General features: G+C 39.1%; 1 protein-coding gene across 1 annotated transcript in view; it reads left to right on the plus strand.

Moving 5' to 3' along the window:
* EFHC2 (EF-hand domain containing 2) overlaps positions 1 to 4,572 on the plus strand; it is a 52,101-nt gene extending 47,529 nt beyond the window's left edge. The window contains exon 15 of the mRNA XM_048494353.1: positions 4,247 to 4,572. Within this exon, the coding sequence (XP_048350310.1) occupies positions 4,247 to 4,342 (96 nt within the window). The 3' untranslated portion in view covers positions 4,343 to 4,572. The remainder of the gene's footprint in view (positions 1 to 4,246) is intronic.
* Positions 4,573 to 9,259: the final 4,687 nt, after the last annotated feature.

Here is a 9,259-nt window from a genome sequence, read left to right on the forward strand (position 1 = left end):
CCTGAAATTTGGGAAAGAAGATTCCTTAGGTGAAGACAGTTCATGACAGTTTCATCTTAGTTGGGTGGAAGATAAAAATAGTTACTGTTGGGAATGCATTTTTTTTCATTGAAACCACTGTAGATGTCATCCATATCCATTAATGGCTTGAATATATAACATAAGTTCATTAAAAAAAACTTAAAATATTTTAACAAACAAGCCAAACTGAATTAGCATTTCTGCCTAATCGTGAGTGCATCTTTCTACTGATACCATGTTTACTAACATATGATTTTTGTTGCTCTCAAAACATAACATTTCGCACAGCAATGACTGAGAACAAGGAATCCAGTTTCTTACTTGATTGTTAAGAAAAGATCAGTCTTCCAGTTTCAGTGTTTTACTAAGAAAATAGATGATTTAAATGTATATGCAACATTTACTATCTATACAAATGACATGTTTTTAGTGTTTGGCATTTCCATACTAAATATCAAGGGAAATATGATTTCAAATTAGATTAAGCAGCAAGTTGCTGATATACTTACTTCTGCATTACATCTGGATTAAAAGTAGCAACATGTATTCAGTTTACTTGGAAGAATTGTATTGGGTATCAGTGTTTCTAATTGCATGAGATAATCTCAATATGAGCGCTTTAATGAGAAAACATACTGGGGAGGGTGGGGGTGGAATCAAAGGATGAGGAAAAGTGGAAATTGAATCAAACTAAAGAGAAAATGGAATCTGAATCCCCTTGTTGGATCCCTAAACAATATCTGTGATATGTTTATCCCAGTGGTAATTTAACATGGAGTACTTCTGGAGTGTTTAGTTATTACATTTGACACACAGAAACTACAGTCTGATTCTCATTCATCTGACTGAATCCACAGTGTTTTCAATCCATCTGCTGCCACTTTCTAAACTTAAGTCCTAGAAAAAAATGTTCTCATCATTGGCCTTGATGATTTGGTAGATGAAGATTGTCCCAGTAGCTTCTCTAAGTATGTGCTATTCAAGTTCACTCAAGCCCCCCAAAAACAAACAAACATTGCCGTGTGAGATGTCATGTGGGGTTCCTCCCCTCACATGCAGGTACCTTTCACTCTCTGTGCCTCACCCACTACTACCACACAACACACCTACTCTCATACACATTCAGCGGTGGGAGAGGGAAGGGATGGAGGGGGAGGCATGCAAGGGAAGAGGAGGAAGGGGACAGAGAGTGAAGGGTGGCATGCAAGGGAGGGGAGGGAGCAGGCCCAGCATCTGGATATGCCCCACCCACCCTAGCAGAGGGAGATGGAAGGGAGGGAGGTGGAGGGGTGGCATGCAAGGGAAGAAAGGGTGGGAGAGGAAAGGAACAAAGGGAGAGGCATGCAAGGGAAGAGAAGTTAGGGAGGGGAGAGAGTGAGGGGTGGCATGCAAGGGAGGGGAGGGAGGGGGCACAACATCTGGACATGACCCACCCACTCTAGGAAAGGGGAGGGAGGTAGGGGGAGGGGTGCCATGCAAGGGAAGAGATGTGAGGGAGGTTGCGGTCACACACATAAATGACATTGCACAGTATCAGCCTGCACGTTTCCATGAGCACCCACTGCTGGCCTCTGCAATTCATTTGCTGCTACTGTTCCTTTCCCATTTCACCACAATAAGCCACAGCAACGCGTGGCCGGGCCCCACTAATACTAACTAGATTGTTTAAAAGTTCAGTCATTGTTAATGAAGTAATGTTGTAGACCCTTATTCTGTCTTCATGATATTGATCTCCCAATGGTAGTATGGTAATATGATCCAACTCCTGTTGGATCATGAGAGTCCTGTTGTGTTGGAGGGATGCAGAACTTGATTCACAAAGAAGTTTTTAGAAAACAGCCTGGAAAACCCACACAAGTTTTTAGAAGTTTCAGGTTAGGAATCGATAGCAGTGATAAACTAACAATGCAATCCTATTGGGTTTAGAAGAGTATAATTCTGGTTAGGATGTTCTTCTTATAAACCCAGTAGGATTGCACTGATACAAACTCTGCTTAAGATGTGTACAGTAATGTTCTCAGTTGGAAAACAATGAGACAAAGTCAAACCATCTTAAAGTTTGGAATAATTGAAACTTCATTTCCCAGGCTCCCCAGCAGCAATAAACAGTAAATATCTGATTTTAAAATGCATCATTTGCCACTATGAATCTTTCAGATTAAGTTTTTAGAATGGGAGAACGGGCAGTGTACAGATTCCCTAGCTGTGGCTTTGCCAAGCTTTTCCTGAGAATTCCTTCCTCAAGGAGATTCATCTACCTTCCTCTATCACTGTCTTCCTCCAGCAAATGCACATCCTTTTGCTTGGTATTATCTCAATCAGTGTTATTGGCCCTTCTCCCTGCTTGTATTGTGGGTTTATAATTTTTTTTGAATTGTTTAAATATTTCATAATTTACATTTATATTTTAAATGCTGATTTAATGTCTTGATGTTTTAATGTTTTGATGTTTGGTAGGACCCTGGTGGGTAGAAATAAGTAAATTCTCTGTAAAGTGAAAAACTGAATGTGGTGTTTTGCTACGTAAATATTTTATGTGGGATTTATTTCTATGATGTTGCTGTGGTGTTTTATATGTATGTGGTATTTTACATGTAGGTTGCCATGGTTAAATGTAAGTTTCTAGAGTAAGAAAGGGGAGCTAGAAGGGTAATTGAAATATGTTATAATTGGATGGTAGCTATTTCTAGTGGGAGTTGACTGATTTGTGGAGGAAAAAGAGTTTGTTCTGAATATATTAGGAGAATGGGTGAAGAAAACGAGTATGGAGTATGAGAGAAATTTGTATCCTTTGTGGAAGTTATTAGCCTCATCTGATGAAAGATAAATGATTTTGCTGGCCACTGAATGTTAGGCTAGACTAGCTAAAATGGCTACAAGAAACCTGGCCCTGTAGATTGAATAAAGGTCATACGATAGGACATAATGAGGAAGATCCTCCAATTCCAAGGCTTGATAGATATATACTTGTTGAGCAACTGGTGTCTTCTGACAGTAACTTGCTAATATGGTTGTTGTCGTTGTTTGAAATTTGAGGGCTATAAAGGCTTCTCTAAGTTTCTGGAAGTTCTGGAGAAAAGAATCTCTAATGTGACCCTATTTTAGCAGTTTAAACCATGGGGAAATCTCTAGCTAATAATGACACTACTATCTAAGGCCGCAACTATACAAAACATCTGATCCCAAGTTTTAGACCCATCCAGAGGAAAGTCATGGGTATCAGTAGGTGTTGGATTATGGCAGAAAATCCTGTGATAACTAGCAATGTAGAAGGTGTTTTTCTGGAGTTGTATAAAGCACTCTCTGGATTAGAAAGGTTATTGGAGGGAGAATATTTCAACTTTACCCAGTAATTAATTAAGGTAACATGAGCATGTGCCCTAATGGAAGGCTGGCTAGTTTCAGCTCACAGTGGGGCAGCAGGAGTGCCCTGAGGCAAGATCAAACATTTCCTTAACAAGAATTTCTAATTATCTCCAGGCTTGATACCGTGTTGTCCCAGCCCCAGATCTCAGCCCCATACAAGAGTTGTGCAATGACTTTACTCTAGAGCAGCTCCAAAGGGGAACAATCAGAAGCCACCTTTTGAACGGAAGAATTTCAGGATAGCCTGAGTTGATCTTACTGCTGAGGACTTGGTTATCTCCATATGAGCCTTCCAGGAAAGATTTTCAGAGACTATTTCCCTGAGAAATTTAAAGCTGTGGCACTGATCTATTGGAGTGTTATCTATATGTCACCAGAATGTACAGGACTTCATTCCAAAACCCATCACTTTAGTGTTAAAGTGGTGTATACATAAGGATTCTTTTAAAATAGAAGTTACTAAGCTGTGCAGCGTTTTCATAAGGCTAGCGCTTGTAAGACAAAACCACCTTGTTGGCCCTCCCTGACCACAGACCAATAACAATGCAGAAAAAAAAACAGTTGCACAAGGCTAACATGCCACGTCTAATGTCTTAGACAAAAGATCAAGCAAGGGGGTGGGGTGGAAATCATCACACCAATAAGCTAGTACCCAAGGAATTTACTTAAAGGTAATTGTAAAAATATATATATATATTAATTCCCCAGTACATTTCATATTGTTTTCTTTTGCTTTCTCTGTTGATAAAAAAATCTTCATTTAATTTTAATTGTAAGTGTTCTGAAACACTGTTGATCTATTTCCATTGCATTATATGTAGCTAATAACTTGTTTTGTTATCTTCTTCATTGTTTTCAGTATGAAGATGAATGGAGTGGGCAGCCACCAACCCTTCCAGTGAAAAAGATCAAATATTTACCACTAATACAGGATGCCTTTGGCATTGAAGAATAGCACTAGTCCACACAAGACATCTCCTGTGGAGTAATGTTGCGACTTCATCAAATTTGTCTGGCAATTTACTGTAATTTGAAAAAAAATAAAAGAATCATAGTTGTAGATTGTGGGGGGAATGTTTACTTTTCCTTTATTGTAGAAGTATAGTATATATGTGTTTGTAACTGTTGCATACTCCAGTAGACTGTACTATACATTCACTATCACAATAAAATCATTTAAATGCATCTTTATTCTCAGCATCTATGAGGTGGATACTGGTGAAGTCACAATTTTTTTTAAAGCCAAGGAATCCCCCTCCCCGTATTAGGTACAGTTTCTACATCTATTGCTCCTAAGTCCGTTTCTTTGTGCTAGTGGAATTGTTAAGTACAGCCTCCTTATATTGAAAAGGATAGGAAAATTGACCAGATGCAACTTCTTCATTGCTTCTCTTGTTGGATAGAACACACAAAAAATTATCTGTCTCTTAAGGGCCCTTGTGGAATTCGCCAGAGAGTTAATGAAGACAGCAGTTTTTATCCATCAATGAAGAGAGACTTGGTATGGCTGTAGGATTTTCTGACCACCTAGGAACCGACCTGAAGGAACAGAAGAGACTTGTAAATCTGTTCCTTTACAGCTGTGATTCTCAAGCTTTTTTCACTCACATATTCCTTGGCAACCCCTTTCCCTAAAACTGCACTTCCTTATTAGTAAACCCATTGCATAATTGCTTCTACAAAAAACCAAATGCCCTGGCACATACTCCTGGGGTACACATATGCCTTCTTAGGAACCCCTGCTTTATAGGTTAGATTAGGCAAATAGTGGTTGACTAGGCCTAAGGTCACCCATAGAGAGGTTTATGAGGCGTTAAGATTCAAATGCAGGTTTATTTATTCTAAACATAACTCTCTAATCACTACATTGGGGGGGTCTCCAACTAATTTTGAACCTTTGGCATTTTGACAGAGGGTGGAAGGTGAAACCACCAAATAGCCTCTACAAAAGACAGAGCCCCACATACAAAGGAAACCCAAGTACAGGGATAATTTTAAAAAGACACTGGGAAGGAGGAGTGAGAGAGAATAAACCCAACACTATGGTGGCACTGAAACAAAGCTATTTTAATCTGCATCACCAATCAGATCTCTACTAACTAATTGGCAGTCCTGCTTTGCAAGAGCCCAATCTGGCCTAACCCACTTTCTAAAAAACACTTGGTTAGTGCCAGTAAAGGTACCAGTGGATGCCAAACTGAGGACCTTTGCACGGCATTGTATGATATCAGAGGGTGCTTAAAAAAAACAAAATATCTTGAATACAATGGTGCAGTGCAAACTTTATATGGAACCATAGTTTGTTTTAAATAGGATTCTGCTTGCAGATGTTTGCTGAAATCCTCAATGAATGTTGTTTTCATCACCTTCTGAAGTCTTGTGCACATTTTACAGTGAACACCCATACAGCCAGCATATAAGTAGTCACATCTGTTTTTAAGAAAGAGCCAGTGTATGCACATTGAAATGTTGAAACCAGCCACAAGGACCTGCATATATAGAGAGTTTGTATCATATTCCCATGGTGGCGAACCTTTGGCCCTCCAGATGTTATGGACTACAATTCCCATCAGCCCCTGCCAGCATGGCCAAGTGGAGTGCCAAAGGTTCGCCACCACTGAATTCTGTATGCGCATTGAATGTAACACAAAAATTACTCAATGCACACATGAAAAATCAAGTGTACACAGAGTGTACATGCATTCACTTTAACCTGAGAGGAGACTCTCCTTAACTAGGAAGCATGGTGATGAAGAACAATTCAGTACCCTGGAGCACATGTGCTCTACATGACTTGCTTTATAAAGATGTGCTACTTCATAGAATTCACTTTGAATTTAGCTATTTTTGTATCATTACACCGTATACGTAGGGAGGAAAGTGTAGGGAAATGTGCCTGTACTTGTGCAAAATACTGTACATTATTACTGTTAATTATTCCCAGTATAAACAAACAATTAGCAATTAAATTCCTATTAGAGAGTTATGTGGGTAATAGTGACAAACTGTAACTATAGTACTATAACTAAACCAAACAATGTAGGAAGTGTATAATTTAGAGATAATATTCCCATTAGTAGAGTTTATGGCTCAATAAACAGCTCCCACAAGTTAATAAATGCCAAAGCTGTAAACACCAAGGCTATTAATTCAACAAGATTTCAGTCCCCTCTTCTTTTTGTTGGTGGTCTCAATACACCACGGAGAAATGCTTTCTTAGGAAAATTGTTTCAGTTACCTATATAAATAACAATGAATTTTTCAGACCCATCTGGAGATCTCCCATCTTTCTCAATGACCAGATGGTCTGGCAGTGATCCTTTCTGCTTTTGACTACAGGCAATATTTTTCAGGATCTGAAATCTGCAATGAACCCATCAACATGGGTGGTATCTCTGGGTCTTTTCATTAAACCCTGGAATCAAATTCTTCTCTGTTGTTGTTATGCTAATTAAAATGTGCAATAGCTTTTAAACAATTAAGAACAGTCAGAAGTAAATTTGTATATACCCCCTTTTAACCTCTCTATTGCCAGCCTCCCCCACAACCCCTTTTCACAAAGTAATTAATCTTATGGTTCAGTTGTGGACATTAATGACAACTGGAAGGGTTAATTCGAACAAATCCTTTATGGCAAAACCAAGTTCCTTTTTTGTTGAAAGAGGGAAGGGTGACTGATGAAGTCAACTGAAAAGAAAATCAATTCCTTTCTGACTGAAAAAAAGAACCCCTCAGATCTTAAAATGCATTCTATAATCTGCCATGACTTCATACTACTAAGAAATCAAATTATTTGGTAATGTAATTGTGCTGACAAACTCACTTGTAGGAATACATTCATAATGTTGTTATGTTTGACTTGTTTTTCTGTGAAAAAAATATCTGAGACCTTTATCAATTGCTCTAACTCAATTTTCACAAAAAGCTGGATCTCTATAGTTTCTTTCAATTACTTTCGCCTACCTAATCAGCACACTATTTAACACAACCGTTTGTGAATGGTTTAGCCATTTGGGACAGAGCTTGTGCCTGTGAGAGGAACTTTTCTTTTAAATGGCTATTGAGATTCATGTTTTTAACCTCTGAAGCCTTCTTGGCCTTTTGGGAAATCTTGCCTTTATCATAGAGACTGCTCATTTAGAAACTAGAGGATTAACTACCTCCACATCCAGCCATTCAGAAAGACCTTATTTTCCGCTGGGTTTTCCCTTTCTAGAAATACAATTCGACTTTTAATTAACTCTCCTATTCAAACTTTTTTTGAAAACAGCTGTATCGTACAGCAAAGATTTCCAAGGACATCATGAACATGTTACATACCTAAATATTGCCTAGATTTATCTTAATGCTGCCCAGCTATTACAGGAACAAACCAAAGGGAACTCATTCACTCTAACGGGATTGCTCTAATGTAAGGACCACCCTTAAAATGTAAAAGAATGTCCACTGATTCACCTTCTTGGCTGTGAGACCTGTGGAAACTACAGAAGACATGAGAACTTTTAAAAGAAACAAATAAGAAAATAAATACTGCTGATTGGAACATTTATATTTCTACAGGTATAATACAGAACCTGGTGCCACCCGCCAAACAGGAAAGAGCACCAATATTACTGTCCTTTGGAAGTCAGTCCTATAATGCAGAAATAATCCTACACTCCGCCCCCCCCCCCGCCCCACAAAAAAAAATTGGAAAGGGAAATCCTGTGGAATAGCAATACTAGACCTAAACTATGAAAAACAGGTGAAGGATAGCTGATGAGCACAAGGAAGAAGGTAAAAATGCTCCCTGTGAGACAAGAACAAATGGAGGGTTAGAATCAGTGTAGTAGGTTTTAAATTTGAAAATGGATACCGTAAGCCCCATTGAGTCTGATTTTATACATATCAATTTACCTGGATGGCTGTGACAGCTTCTTACAGAGCACAATTGCATTGCCCAGCACGTGCCTGTTATGCATCAACACTGTGCTCTGATCTGTCCAACAAACAAATCAAAATATAGTTTGCCTCCCACAAGCCTTGCAGATTGAAAGTAACTCAACAATTTGCTGGAACAACAGGGGAGAGTTGGGGACTGTCTGTGAGTTCCAAATTAGATTTTATTACATGTGGATGGTGATGATGTAATGTTGACCTAAATAACAGTGACGGGGCTGCGCAGTTTTTTGTATGGCTGCCAGGACTTGTCTGCAACACCAGGGGCCTGTGGGACTGCATTTACCTTTTCATATTAAGCCTTGCCATTGAACTCCCAAGCATTGCCCTATTAAAAGAGAATTGCTGGTACAGAAGTGCTCTAATGGAAGGCGAAGTGGGAGTTTGCCTCATGAAAACGGAATGTCTGCTGCTTGAGGACTTGTTGGCATTGGCTGAAAGTATGCCAGTAAGTTCATAGGCCAAAGTAAGGTGTTTCTCCTGGTGACTGCTAGATGAGGATTCCAAACAAAACATAAAAGAGTAGAGATCCCATTCTTCCATTTTTCCTAATTCCTGATCTCTAATTTATGCTCCTAGCAGTGTAAGCTGCCAGCTGTGCTTCATACAGAGCCCTCATGCATTAAAAGGGTCAGTATCCCTAGTATGATGACCTTTACCGTCAGCTAAGCAGTTTGTTGTTTTGCTAATGAGGCTCAAAGCTGTGAAAGAGTTGACTTGATACTGAAAAGGAAAAAAAATAATGTGGCAGAAGCTATTGTTTATCCTCAGCCATAAAGAAAACACTCTTGAAAAGGGAGCTGACTTTTCACAGTCTTTTATGGCTGACCTTGAAGGGGCACCTCATTGTTCCTCCTTTACTAAATATGGGGATGGAATACATTATTGAGTTGTATGCACAAAACTGGGTGAAGCACAAAACATGAGATATGCT

The sequence above is a fragment of the Sphaerodactylus townsendi genome, linkage group LG04, assembly GCF_021028975.2.
Source record: "Sphaerodactylus townsendi isolate TG3544 linkage group LG04, MPM_Stown_v2.3, whole genome shotgun sequence".
NCBI classification, from domain to species: Eukaryota; Metazoa; Chordata; class Lepidosauria; order Squamata; family Sphaerodactylidae; genus Sphaerodactylus; species Sphaerodactylus townsendi.